This window comes from Littorina saxatilis, linkage group LG14 (genome assembly GCF_037325665.1).
Source record: "Littorina saxatilis isolate snail1 linkage group LG14, US_GU_Lsax_2.0, whole genome shotgun sequence".
Classification (NCBI taxonomy): Eukaryota; Metazoa; Mollusca; class Gastropoda; order Littorinimorpha; family Littorinidae; genus Littorina; species Littorina saxatilis.
The window spans coordinates 7,435,685-7,450,576 of NC_090258.1; the positions used below are offsets into that span (position 1 = coordinate 7,435,685).

A 14,892-nucleotide genomic window follows, 5' to 3' on the forward strand; every position below is an offset into this window, starting at 1 on the left:
TGCCGTGACCAGGATTCGAACCTGGGTTATCGCGGCCACAACGCGAGGTCCTAACCACTAGACTATCACGGCGATGTTAACAGGCCGAGATCCTGTGTGTCGTTAATGTGAGAGGGGGAGAATAAAAGAAGTGAGAAAGCGAGTAAGAAGGGTCACTTGGTGAAAAAATGCAGTGCGTTTACTTTCATTTTGTGAGTTCGACAGTTTGACTAAATATTGTAATTTCGTCTCACGCGACTTGTTATGCGTTACCCCTCTCTCTCTCTTCACACTCCATTCTTACTCGCTTTCTCACTTCTCTTATTCTCCCCCCGTCTCTACACATTAACGACACACAGGACACATACACACACACCGGCACACACACTCACACTCTCTCACACACACACACACACACACACACACACACACAGAGTTAAAACTAACGCATCATATCTACTCCATGTATAATTTTCAAAAGAAGGCAAACAGATAATCGGACTGTGTATGTGTTGTTGGTGTAAGCCTAGTTGTCCCTGAAGGAGATCTTGTGCGGCAATCCTCTCTCTCTCACACACACACACACACACACACGCGCGCACACGCACACACACTTTTAATCTGACTGCATCAGCATAATTATCACGACAAAGCTTATCCGGCTACAATCATTAACCTACCCTAGTCTAAGAGCTTGCGTATCAAGATAATATATTCTTGGAATTGTCATACGACTAAGCCGTTAAATATGGGCGTCACGATAGTCACACTCACAGACAGGTTCACATCAGTGAGGTTATTTTCCCTGATCCTCGCACTCCGAAGTCTATTGTCCAGCCTGGGCATGAACGGTCAGCAAGAAGATCATTGGTGTGTGAAAGCTATTAAGGTCAATAACAGAAAAACCGTGTACTGAACGATTCCTCACTGCAGCCCCAGGAAGCTTTTGAATCCTGTCCCACTCAATTATTGGGATGTTCCCGTGGTAGCACAACTTCTTGATTAGGCAAACAAAAAAAAAAATAGGTGTGGTTAAGGTCATTGCCAAAAAAATAGGGTAGGTAGGTAGGCAATCACTTTTGGTTTTTTTTAAACTTTTTTTTCTAATGTGTACAAATTAAACCTACTTGACAGGGAAATAAGTGTGCGACACGGGCGCTTTCGCTTTCATTGCGTTTTTTTGCACTTTTTTTTTTTGTTTGACAAATGTAATAAAAAGTTATAGGATCGGCCCCTAAAAATAGGGTAGGTCGGGTTACCGTAACCACACCTATTTTTTTTTTAGGCCTTAGAGTACACTATCATGTGTATGCACTATGGGCTACACCGAGTTTGTCCTCGCTGCAGTGGCAATATACGGGCGGAAAGTAATTATAACTTTTCTAGACTGACATCCGAACTTGTTTCTGTGCAATTGTATGTGTAGGCTAAAGCTTCTTTTTTTTTTTTAAAGATTTTTTTGTAAACCCCGCCTAAATGAAAAAAGGGTCAAAGCCGCCTCAAACGGATTCAAGTCACTGACTGAATCAGTTTGATCAGACCGAAGCCGGCGGGGCCGGGTACAAGAGTCATTCAGATAAGAGAGTCATCACAAGCTTACCCGCTATGATTTGATCTTATATGCCGGACTGAAGGGATAGAAGTGTGTGTGTGTGTGTTGGGGGGGGGGGGGGGGGCACTCTCTCCTATCACCTTGTCCTATCAATATCCCTTCTAAAAGCAAAGTAGTTCTGTGACACGCAGGCTACACCGAGTTTGTCCTCGCTGAAGCGGCAACTATCCAGGGGCGGACGAGGGGGGGGGGGGGGGGGGGGGGCACAGGCCCCCCGGAAAAAAAAAAAGAAGAAGAAAAAAAAGGTTTTTCTATGCTGATTCTATGACCATTTCTAAGTTCAAATGGCACCAGATGGCACCATTTTGCTTCTTTGGGCAAATTTTTTTTCCGGGGGGGGGGGGGGGGGGGGGGCATGCCCCCGGACTCCCCTAGCAAATTCGGGCGCTTCGCGCCCATCACATTCACTTTCGATTCAAAGTGCCCCCCCCCCCTTACAAAGCAACTGATCCGCCCCTGCTATCTATATATATATACGACTAGTGTCTGTGTGTCTGTGTCAGTGTCTGTGTGTCTGTCTGTCTGTGCGCGATGCACGGCCAAAGTTCTCGATGGATCTGCTTCAAATTTGGTGGGCTTATTCAGAGAGACCCCGGACACAACCTCATCGATGAGATATTTCAACACGTGCTCTCAGCGCGCAGCGCTGAACCGATTTTGGTTCCACCTCAGCTACCCGGGCCCCCATACCGACACACCAAAGCCAAAGTTCTCCGTGGATCTTTTCAAATTTGGACACCGTATTCAGCTACACCCCGGACACAATATCATCGATGAGATATTTCAACACGTGCTCAGCGCGCAGCGCTGAACCGATTTTGGTTTTTCTGTTCATTTCACCATTCCCAGTAACTCTTCCTTATCTTCTCCAGTGTTTTGCGTTTATCTCCCTTCCTTCGTGTGGCTTCAATCCATATTCCCGTTTCTACGTTACTATTTTTAGAATGTCACTGCGCTGTCCAGAACGCTTCCCTTGCACCCGTAAGTTGTTCTTACTGTCAAAGTGAAAAGGTCGAATCAATTTATAGCCACGCGAAAAATACACTGTCACCTATCTCTATATAGGGGAAGGGCCCCTAATATGGACCACTTTTTGTTTATTGCTGATAACTAGCTTGTTTTCATGCGAAGAAGTTTCATTTTGTGGTTGGTAGTCCTTCTCTCTTAGTTTAACCGTTAGGCCTAATTAGAGTGAAATAGCTTTGATAGACCTTCAGCAAAAATTAAATACAGAAAAAAATCACAAATAGTCCATATTAGGAGCCTGGGCGCCCAATATGGACCAGTGAAGCGGCCTTCACGAATCACTGTAAAAAGCCCCCAAAACTTCAAAATAACATGATACAACTTAGTGTACTAGTCAGACTAATTCAAATATGCTTTAGATTTAGCTGTTTCGGATTGATGAGAGCATTATTTGAAGCACACCAGGAAACTGAAGAAGCTTATCAAAAACAGAGTGAAAATAAGTGAAATTATCAACTTCCACAAAAAAAAGACTATTTGTTATATTTTTTGGAAATCTCGAGGGCTAGTTATAGGTTATTTCCAGCAAGGTTTTTAATGATATAATTAAAATTGCCTTTAGTTTTTATTTTCTTCGATTTGTTGAAGGTGGTCCATATTAGGGGACTCACACATACTTTGAGGTTTTGCTATTATTTTTTGTTTGCAGTAGAAACTCGGGGTACACACTGTTAAAATGTAACAAATACTGTCTTAGCTGTCATATATTGCCAAGTTTTTGTGTTATAAAAGCTTTGGCTGTGGACAGAAACGGGTCCGTTTTAGGCGGCAAATTTAGAGTGAACGCTGCCAAAAGTGAAAAAAAGCGAAAAAGCCTAACGGTTTTCAGGTTTGTGTTTCTGCAACTGTTTTGACATGTGCAACTTATCCAGAGAGAGCGAATAAAGCGAATGAAATTGTTTTGAGCGCTCTGAGCGCCGTTAGTTTGTCAGCCGAACAGGAGGTGGTCCATATTAGGAGCCGGTCCATATTAGGAGCCTTTCCCCTATTTATAGATATAGATATACATATATATATATATACGGCTTCTGTGTGTGTGTGTGTGTTTGTGTGTGTGTGTGGGCAACACCTGTGGATTTAAGAGTTCTGTTTGTGATGGGGTCTAGCGGCTTTTGTCTGTCTGTATGTTCTGGCATTTGAGAAGCCACAACAGATAATATAGGGCTAAGAAATAAGCTCTGAAATTCTCAATCCCGTTTGACAGGACTTCGCCTTCAAAGGTGATTGTGGTGAACCGCCACGCTGTCTGTCTCTGTCTCGCGACTCACCGTGGCCCCGGCAAATAGATATATATATATAGGCTACGGGCGAAAGTAATTATAACTTTTCTAGACTGATGACATCCGACAGTGAGCTGTCAGGTTACCGGCTTCGAAATGAGACAGTTCAATTTACTGATCCCCATACAGGAAACTCCGTGTGTTTTTATCTTATCTCAATCCGCCACGTGTCATTTTTGGCCACGGGGCTTTCGAGCAGACGAAACTATCGTCACCGTGGGAACAAGAGACAGGAAGCCACCCTGTCGCGCATGCCCAACGATTATTCATCTTCCGAACGTGGCATCATGGCGCTGCTCTTGAGAACTCTGCTGCTGGCATGCTTCACTTTATTGGTAAGTAGAAAGTATATGCTTTCGGTCCAACGCTGAAGCGTCAAGGGATAGTACTGGTTACGATCTACTGAACGCACTAAGCCGTTATGTGCTTGAGGGAAAGGAGCGTGGCTAAATGCATCGAACTTGTACATGTACGATTGCGACTGTGGGTTCCGGGTCAGATGCTAACTTTTTGTTCGCTCCATCCTCACATAGTACTTTTTTTAAGCGTGCTGACGGTTTTGAAAGTTTCATTTTAGTTGTGGTTCGGTGGCACGTGGAGCAATAACGTTTTAGTCAGGCGCATCTGTTCAGCATAAGCGCAAGTTAAAAGTGCTTGTCTGTAGCAGACGACGCATTTGTTGTGAGCAGTCGCAAGATAACCGGGTCGATGCCTGCACCTTAGAACAGAATGTTGATTTGAATCCCAGGAGGGGAGTGCGTCTAGAAAGTTAGTCATTGTGTCTTGCCGGTATACCTCCATTTAAAGAAGTACGTAGTGTTTACTTTGTGGGTTTGGTTTCAAGGGACAGTACTAGCTATATATCCGCTAGGCCCTCACTTCAGAACAGCCCCCCCTCTCCCTCACTGCCTTATCACTTCAAGTGGACTGAAAGGTTAATTAAGCCAGTGTGACTGCGTTTTTTTTTTACATTTTATTTTTATTTTTTAGATATCTCCCTCTCAGCTGTAGAGCACAGACCGGTTTTGAATTATTTTAGAACAGACCGTGTACACTAAATATGTAAAAGTTCAGTTTTGCTAGAAATCTTGAGAAAGGCAGGGCAGATGTTGCTCAAATCTTCAACAATATGAAGCGTGCACGCAAGGCCATTGATTTCTTTTATAGCTTGTGTACCAATGCATGAGTGTGTGGGCAGACAGTGAAATTGTGTGAGTGTATGTGTGTGTACGAGTGAGTGTACATGTATGTGTTTGTGTTTGATTGCCACACGACAGCCAGTGGAAGTGACTGTCACAGCTGTCTATGTGTATGTGTGTGTGTTACAGACATTGAACATTATGCTGTCAATCAGCATTAAAGACAAACAAGTCGCGTAAGGCGAAAATACAATATTTAGTCAAGTAGCTGTCGAACTCACAGAATGAAACTGAACGCAACGCAACGCAGCAAGACCGTATACTCGTAGCATCGTCACTCCACCGCCCGTGGCAAAGGCAGTGCACGTGGAATTGACAAGAAGAGCGGGGTATTCGTTGCGCTGAGAAGGATAGCACGCTTTTCTGTACCTCTCTTCGTTTTAACTTTCTGAGCGTGTTTTTAATCCAAACATATCATATCTATATATTTTTGGAATCAGGAACCGACAAGGAATAAGATGAAAGTGTTTTGAAATTGATTTCGAAAAAAAAATTTTGATAATAATTTTTATATGTTTAATTTTCAGAGCTTGTTTTTAATCCGAATACAGTAAAACCTGCGAGCAAAGGACACCCTTGGGGAACCTTGCCACTGTCCTTTGTACAAAGGTGTCCTTTCTTTTGAATATGAATGCGCAGACATTTTTTGGGAAGAAAAAACACAGCCAAATAGTTTTATTCTAAACTGTGCATTACATGTAGTCATACAGAAAGTGACAAAGAAAACAAGTTCAACATGCAACATGTATGTACAAAACCAGAATCAGTCTGGCTTGGTTCAGACGCACATCTTCAGAATGCTACTCAAGTTCATGACAGCTGTCAGCATTTCAGGGTGAACGGAGAACGAGCGAGAGAGAGAACGAGCGAGAGAGAGGGAGAGAGAGAGCGAGCGAGAGAGAGAGAGAGAGAGAGAGAGAGAGAGAGAGAGAGAGAGAGAGAGAGAGAGAGAGAGAGAGAGAGAGAGAGAGAGAGAGAGAGAGAGAGAGAGAGAGAGAGAGAGAGAGAGAGAGAGAGAGAGAGAACGACTGAGCGAGAGAGAGAGAGAGAACGGAGAACGAGCGATAGCGAAAACGAGCAAGAGAGAGAGAGAGAACGACTAAGCGAGAGAGAGAGAGAGAGAGAACGACTGAGCGAGAGAGAGAGAGGACGAGCGAGAGAGAGAACGAGCGAGAGAGAGAAAGAGGTGCAATCGGTTTCTTATCTGAAGCAATGGGCCATTCACGGGAATATTCTTTGATCGAGCTCTCGAAAACCACTCGAAGAGTTCGCCGTTCAATTTCTTTATCACATCGACTCTTTCTTCTTAAGTCAGAAATTTCCGTTTTGACATGATGAGACCGCGATCGACGAAGGATGAGACGAAGATGCACCACAGTACAGAAAGTAGAAACCCTAACTTGTTTTTGTTTGTGAGTTCAGTTTAATTCACGGCATCGACCAATGAGCGTGCACCATACAAAAAATCAATCTTTCAAGTGCTGTCGTTGGCTTACAAAATAAGCTTCTCGCGCGTTCACATCGCCAGCGAGAATTTGCAGAACCAAGATGGCGGACCGTTGTTGACAGGTAACGAACCAAATCGGGACCAAAAAAGAGTGTCCGCGTCCGCGCCTTTGAGGTGTCCGCTCTTTTAAGGTGTTTTTGAGTGTAAAATACATCCGTCCTCACTTGAAGTGTCCGTTATGCAAAGGTGTCCGCCGAATTAAGGGTCCGCTGGATGCAGGTTTTACTGTATAACATATTTATATGTTTTTGGAATCAGCAAATGATGGAGAATAAGATAAACGTAAATTTGGATCGTTTTATAAATTTTTATTTTTTTTTACAATTTTCAGATTTTTAATGACCAAAGTCATTAATTAATTTTTAAGCCACCAAGCTGAAATGCAATACCGAACCCCGGGCTTCGTCTAAGATTACTTGACCAAAATTTCAACCAATTTGGTTGAAAAATGAGGGCGTGACAGTGCCGCCTCAACTTTCACGAAAAGCCGGATATGACGTCATCAAAGACATTTATCAAAAAAATGAAAAAAAACGTATGGGGATATCAATCCCAGGAACTCTCATGTCAAATTTCATAAAGATCGGTCCAGTAGTTTAGTCTGAATCGCTCTACACGCACGCACGCACGCACGCACACACACACACACACACATACACACACACATACACCACGACCCTCGTTTCGATTCCCCCTCGATGTTAAAATATTTAGTCAAAACTTGACTAAATATAAAAAGGAACCCAGCAACATTTTATTGTTCATTATTTACACACCAAAAATATAGTCAGAAGTAACAGCTGCCAGGTTTTTATGTTTTTTGTTTTCACTTCTTGCAATAACTCATGACTTCTGAACTGTGTGACAATTAAAGGGCAGCAATGTCGTCGAGTTGCCTGGCCTCAAAAATGCGCGGAGTCGCGTGCACAAACGCGTTTAAGAGTTTTCCGAGTTGATTCAACTAAAGACTGTTGATTTGGTTCAGAAGAAGACACTTTTATCATTAGTTTGAAACCATTAAAATGCGTGAAACTTTCTGCCAGTTCTCACAATCCGGAAAAAAACGAAGCAGTTGGCAGGCCGAAACGACTCAAAATCCGCGACCGACAACTCTGTCAGCACAAGAAAAGACGCCGCAGCGTTAGTCTTGCTGTGACGTCACTCGAGGAACCCGATAAGGTCGCTGCGAAGTTTACAGTACAATGTAGTTTACAGCTGGACATCTGTAATGCTGTACGCGTGATTGATTCTTGCACAAAGTAAAGTATTGGGATGGTGTAGACCTGTTTACCCTTACGATTTTGGCGTAATTTATTACGATTTTCTGCCAAAAATACGCCATTCCGCTATCCGTGTCAAGACTACGATTTTCATAAATAAAAAAAATGTAAAAAATAAAAATAGATATATATATATTTTTTTTTTAAATTAATTCACATGTTTGGCATTGTTTTTTTCAATGGCAAAATGGGGTGAAAAAGCACCTGACTGACCAGAGATCATGTCTGTCTGATGAGACGCTGGAAAGCCTTCTAGTGGTGAAGTCTCGCCCTCACTCATTCGGCAAGCGCAAGTACAGTAGAGAAGCGCTTGACACACTGAAAAAGGCCTACTACGAGCAAAAGAAAAAGAATCAGTGATGCATGTGCTTTTGATGTGATCTTCTTTGAAATTATGATGACTACAAAAACTGACTGATGTGTTTTGTTTGTGAATGATGGATATAATTATGTGCACAGATTGCGTTTCGCAGACACATGTACAGTTGTCATGTGCGTTGTAATTGGCGACGAATGCTGGATGATTACAATTTTTGTGCCAGGATTACTATTTTTGGGGCTGAGCATTACTCCAAAACACTTATGGGGGTAAACAGGTCTGATGGTGGTATCTTCTCAAGACCCACGTTCCCATTTTTGACTCACATGCGAAGCAAAAGTGAGTCTATGTACTCACCCGAGTCGTCCGTCCGTCCGGCCGGCCGGCCGTCCGGAAAACTTTAACATTGGATATTTCTTGGACACTATTCAGTCTATCAGTACCAAATTTGGCAAGATGGTGTATGATGACAAGGCCCCAAAAAACATTCATAGCATCTTGACCTTGCTTCAAGGTCAAGGTCGCAGGGGCCATAAATGTTGTCTAAAAAACAGGTATTTTTCACATTTTTCCCATTTTCTCTGAAGTTTTTGAGATTGAATACCTCACCTATATATGATATATAGGGCAAAGTAAGCCCCATCTTTTGATACCAGTTTGGTTTACCTTGCTTCAAGGTCAAGGTCACAGGAGCTCTTCAAAGTTGGATTGTATACATATTTTGAAGTGACCTTGACCCTGAACTATTGAAGATAACTGTTTCAAACTTAAAATTTATGTGGGGCACATGTTATGCTTTCATCATGAGACACATTTGGTCACATATGATCAAGGTCAAGGTCACTTTGACCCTTATGAAATGTGACCAAAATAAGGTAGTGAACCACTAAAAGTGACCATATCTCATGGTAGAAAGGGCCAATAAGCACCATTGTACTTCCTATGTCTTGAATTAACAGCTTTGTGTTGCATGACCTTGGATGACCTTGACCTTGGGTCAAGGTCACATGTATTTTGGTAGGAAAAATGTGTAAAGCAGTTCTTAGTGTATGATGTCATTGCTAGGTTTAGTTATTTGACCTTGACCCTGGTCAGGGTCATGTAAAGGTCAAGGTCAAGCATGTGAGTCGTATGGGCTTTGCCCTTCTTGTCTCTTCTTTGATCTGACCGACTGCAACCTTCACAAGTCATTTCTAAAGTGGTTCACATGCTGTTGCTACTCCTCCAGTCCACCCGGTTAACCACAGACCCTCGTGTCCCTGGTCAGCAGACACTTTACACTTATGAAGAAGGTCCGCTTGAGGTGTCACGCCAATTACCGTGTACGTGTGAGGTACTGAATTCAAGACAAAAGCCAACTCTGTCAGTGGGAAAATCTAGGAAAGAGACGAAGATAATATATCTTCAGTTACTCACTCAAGTAGATAGACGAGATAAGATAAAGGGAAGAGAGACAGAGACAAAGATGAAACAGTGGATCTAGTGTGGAAAATGGGGGAGGGGGGTTCGGCCGCAAAAAATCAAAGATAAATTTGTCAAACTGTGTTTGTGATGGTGTGTGTGTGTGTGTGTGTGTGTGTGTGTGTGTGTGTGTGTGTGTGATAACACGTATGTGTGTGTTTGTGTATATATGTGATAACACGTGTGTGTGTGTGTGTGTTTGTGGGTGTGTCTGTGTGTGAGTGTGTTTGTGTGTGTGTGTTTGTGTTCCTCGACGCGTGACAATATCTGCCAATAAGTTGAACAAAAACAGGGTTCAAGTGGAACAAAAGCAGGAGGGGGACGGAAGACATGTTATGAACTCTGTTTTTTACTGCGAAATTTTGGCCCGGGAGAAGTCACCCCATCCTAAGTTTCTCTTCACCTACCCGTGAAGTATGCTTCAGGGCTTGACTAGACAACCCGATTGCGCCCACTACACGGCATAAAGAGAGCACCGTTCAACCCGGCCGATTCCGCGGCTGACGTCACGCGTCCAAGGGAAGTAATTTTCGAGCGGGCTGCATTGACTCGGCCAAGAATGCAAACTTTCTTCGATTAAAGACATTGTAGCATGTCTAAAATCTTCGGACTTGTGTTATCAAGCTGTCAAAATCACCAAGTAACTTTTAAGTATAGTTTCAGTTACATGAGAACTCATTCTAATGAACAGATTTTGAGAGCCACAACCCAACAGCTGCCCTTTAAGCCATCCTAACAATCCAAGCGAGTAATTGAAATGAATACATATATATATATATATATATATATATATGGATGCATGTCAATTCATATGTGTACACTGTCACAGCTGTACAAGCAATTCACTCACTCTCACAAGGACAGAGACGTGGGTATTATTCACACACCATGTGTCAAATCTGAAAGGAAAGAGTAACAGGTCGCGTAAGGCGAAATTACTACATTTCGTCAAGCTGTGGAACTCACAGAATGAAACTGAACGCACTGCATTTTTTCACAATGACCGTAGTCCGCCGCTTGTGCATGACGGAGTGAAACTGACGAGCCTGTTCAGCACGGTAGTGGTTTCGCTGTGCTGCATAGCACGCTTTTCTGTACCTCTCTTCGTTTTAACTTTCTGAGCGTGTTTTTAATCCAAACATATCATATCTATATGTTTTTGGAATCAGGAACCGACAAGGAATAAGATGAAATTGTTTTTAAATCGATTTCGGAAATTTAATTTTGATCATAATTTTTATATTTTTAATTTTCAGAGCTTGTTTTTAATCCAAATATAACATATTTATATGTTTTTGGAATCAGGAAATGATGTAGAATAAGATGAACGTAAATTTGGATCGTTTTATATATATAAAAAAAAATTATTACAATTTTCCGATTTTTAGGGTCATTAATTAATTTTTAAGCTACCAAGCTGAAATGCAATACCGAAGTCCGGCCTTCGTCGAAGATTGCTTTACAAAAATTGCAATCAATTTGATTGAAAAATGAGGGTGTGACAGTGCCGCCTCAACTTTTACAAAAAGCCGGATATGACGTCATCAAAAGTATTTATCGAAAAAAATTAAAAAAATGTCCGGGGATATCATTCCCAGGAACTCTCATGTCAAATTTCATAAAGATCGGTCCAGTAGTTTGGTCTGAATCGCTCTACACACACACACGCACAGACAGACAGACACACACACACACATACACATACACCACGACCCTCGTCTCGATTCCCCCTCTATGTTAAAACATTTAGTCAAAACTTGACTAAATGTAAAAAAGAGACAGTACGATTGCTTTGATTCAAAGTTTGAAAGTGTTGCAGATTGTATGAGAATTTGACAGGCGCAGTGGCGCAGTGGTAAGACGTCGGCTTCCTAATCGGGAGGGCGTGAGTTCGAATCCCGGTCGCTGCTGCCTGGTGGGTTAAGAGTGGAGATTTTTCCGATTTCCCAGGTCAAGTTATGTGCAGACCTGCTTGTGACTTAACCCCCTTCGTGTGTACACGCAAGCACAAGACCAAGTGCGCACAGAAAAGATCCTGTAATCCATGTCAGAGTTCGGTGGGTTATAGAAACATGAAAATACCCAGCATGCCTCCCTCGAAATCGGCGTATGCTGCCTGAATGGCGGGGTAAAAACGGTCATGCACGTAAAAATCCACTCGTGCTTAAAACATGAGTGAACGTGGGAGTCTAAGCCCATGAACGAAGAAGAAGAAGAAGTATGAGAATTTGATGCTGTTTGTCTGGGTGTTTTGAGATAATACAATATCAACACCTCTTCCCCCCCCCCCCCCCCCCTCTTTAAGACCTCCGTCGCCCCCTCCACACCTTCCCGATTCAAGACTCCCTCCCGTTAAGACCTTTTTTTCTCCTCAGATGTTCTGTTCACAACCTCAGCAAATTTACTCCCGGTTTAACCTTCGCCGGCACTCGTGGGTCCGTGCGGACCCAGAAGGGTGTTTGATTGCAAATATCTCTTAAACGAGTTGGAATTTTTTAATGAGCTTTTAGAAATGCCTCAGACACCCAACAAGCTATCATCTCCTAAAAGCTCATTAAATTTCAGTGATAATTGATTAATTAATTAATGGTCAAATTTAGACTACACACGGAAGCATTCGTGGGGACGTGCGGACCCATACTTTTCAAAGAAGGAAAAGCGTGTATACCCTTCCGAGGCACTTGTGGGGCCGTGCAGACCCATACTTCTCAAAGAAGGAAAAGCGTGTATACCCTTCCGAGGCACTCGTGGGGCCATGCAGACCCATACTTCTCAAAGAAGGAAAAGCGTGTATACCCTTCCGAGGCACTCGTGGGTCCGTGCGGACCCATACTTCTCAAAGAAGGAAAATTGTGCTTACCCTTCCGTGGCACTCGTGGGGCCATGCAGACCCATAATATTTTAATTGTTCCAAATACCGTGTATAATCAATTAATTATCACTGAAATTTAATGAGCTTTTAGGAGATGATAGTTTTTTAGGTGTCTGAGGCATTTCTAAAAGCTCATTAAAGAATTCCAACTCGTTTAGGAGATATTTGCAATCAAACACCCTTCTGGGTCCGCACGGACCCACGAGTGCGTCCGTGTGTAGTCGATAACGAGTGCCAGCGAAGGTTAAGACATAATTTCTAACTTATCTAACTTATCTAACTTATCTAAGCCTTTTGGAGGTCTTAAAATGGGGGTTCCTAAAATTTGTAAAACAAAATTCTGTCTGTTGACATAAATTTTGATGTCAATACTGTTTAATGTTTATCATCTACAGACACCTTTATTGATTGAAGATGTTGATTGGGCAAATGATTGATTGATTCATTGAGGAATGGAATATAATGTTGATTGCAGTGTGTGATCCCATTCCGGAATGGAGCCAAGCAGAACAAGAAAGACTTGATCATCCGGGTTGATGACTTCAAGGACTTCAAGAAACTTCTGCGAACTCGCACCAATCTGCTCGTCATTTTTACACAGTCTGGTGAGATCATTTTCAACAAATGGGAACTCATCCTCAGTCTCCTCTCCTCGGTTCCTGTCAATACCCCTTTCTTTGCCATCATATCTTGTGATTTTCTGCCTTCTCAGTGTGGGCATTCTATCACTCCCCTGAACGCCTCTGTTAAATAAATGATTTAAAATGAAGAGTTTTTGACTCACATGCGAAGCAAAAGTGAGTCTATGTACTCACCTGAGTCGTCCGTCCGTCCGTCCGTCCGTCCGGAAAACTTTAACGTTGGATATTTCTTGGACACTATTCAGTCTATCAGTACCAAATTTGGCAAGATGGTGTATGATGACAAGGCCCCAAAAAACATACATAGCATCTTGACCTTGCTTCAAGGTCAAGGTCGCAGGGGCCATAAATGTTGCCTAAAAACAGGTATTTTTCACATTTTCCCCATTTTCTCTGAAGTTTTTGAGATTGAATACCTCACCTATATATGATATATAGGGCAAAGTAAGCCCCATCTTTTGATACCAGTTTGGTTTACCTTGCTTCAAGGTCAAGGTCACAGGAGATCTTCAAAGTTGGATTGTATACATATTTTGAAGTGACCTTGACCCTGAACTATGGAAGATAACTGTTTCAAACTTAAAAATTATGTGGGGCACATGTTATGCTTTCATCATGAGACACATTTGGTCACATATGATCAAGGTCAAGGTCACTTTGACCCTTATGAAATGTGACCAAAATAAGGTAGTGAACCACTAAAAGTGACCATATCTCATGGTAGAAAGAGCCAATAAGCACCATTGTACTTCCTATGTCTTGAATTAACAGCTTGTGTTGCATGACCTTGGATGACCTTGACCTTGGGTCAAGGTCACATGTATTTTGGTAGGAAAAATGTGTAAAGCAGTTCTTAGTGTATGATGTCATTGCTAGGTTTAGTTATTTGACCTTGACCCTGAAGGTCAAGGTCATGTAAAGGTCAAGGTCAAGCATGTGAGTCGTATGGGCTTTGCCCTTCTTGTTTCTTCTTGTTCTTTTACTTGATCTTTATGGAGTCATTAGACATGCGCACAAAGACCTGTTTTGTTGTTGTAACTACCAGTATACTCATGGGCTCAACATCCACAACATAGTACCATATAGACGTCGTTATGAAATTTGGCGTAACTTGTTCTAGACAGCTATTTAGGAGTAGGACAGAACTGATTATTGTTATAATGAAATAGTGTTCATATTTGTACCTGGTGTAGATAGAAAGATAAATGAATGTTACATCATGCATTGTCAATCGTTTGATTTACAGTCAAAATTGCCAAGAATCAAGTTACACCAAAATTCCATGACGACGTCAATATGTGGCTGGAATCCACAACGCTGAGCATAAGGTATAAGCTGCAGTGGGACCTAGCTTTGAGACATCTGCAGGAAAGCAATGTTAAGGGACATGGACTGTAGTGAACGGCCTAGCAATGACGGCCCAGCAGTTAACGAAGAATAAACATCCTTAACTAAATTAATTGACTTTACATTCAAGTTTTCAAGTTGTTCTAAAGCATTTGTGTTGAATTTTATATTTATTGCTTTTTTTTCTCCATTGCAGACAAAGCAGCTGCAAAGTCCATGACTTTGTTTGAGCAGGTGGCGGAAGAAATGAAAGGGAAAGCAACGCTGGCGTATGTCAACTGTGGGTAAGTTTTGCTGTGCCCCTGTGATGTCAGATTAACTTTGTATTGGTGATGGGGGTCCGTTAGCTCAGTTGGTAGAGCATTGGAC

The 14,892-nt window shown here is 42.2% G+C and overlaps 1 protein-coding gene and 1 non-coding gene across 2 annotated transcripts in view; one reads left to right on the top strand and one right to left on the bottom strand.

Moving 5' to 3' along the window:
• Trnah-gug (transfer RNA histidin (anticodon GUG)) lies at window positions 1–72 on the bottom strand. The gene has a single exon. It is a non-coding gene; the product is annotated as a tRNA-His (tRNA).
• A 4,002-nt stretch (window positions 73–4,074) lies between these two features.
• The window catches only part of LOC138947027 (protein disulfide-isomerase A5-like), a 47,269-nt gene continuing 36,451 nt past the window's right edge, over window positions 4,075–14,892 (top strand). The window contains exons 1-3 of the mRNA XM_070318457.1: window positions 4,075–4,232; window positions 13,011–13,140; window positions 14,720–14,807. Coding sequence (XP_070174558.1) covers window positions 4,149–4,232; window positions 13,011–13,140; window positions 14,720–14,807 — 302 coding nt within the window. The 5' untranslated portion in view covers window positions 4,075–4,148. The remainder of the gene's footprint in view (window positions 4,233–13,010; window positions 13,141–14,719; window positions 14,808–14,892) is intronic.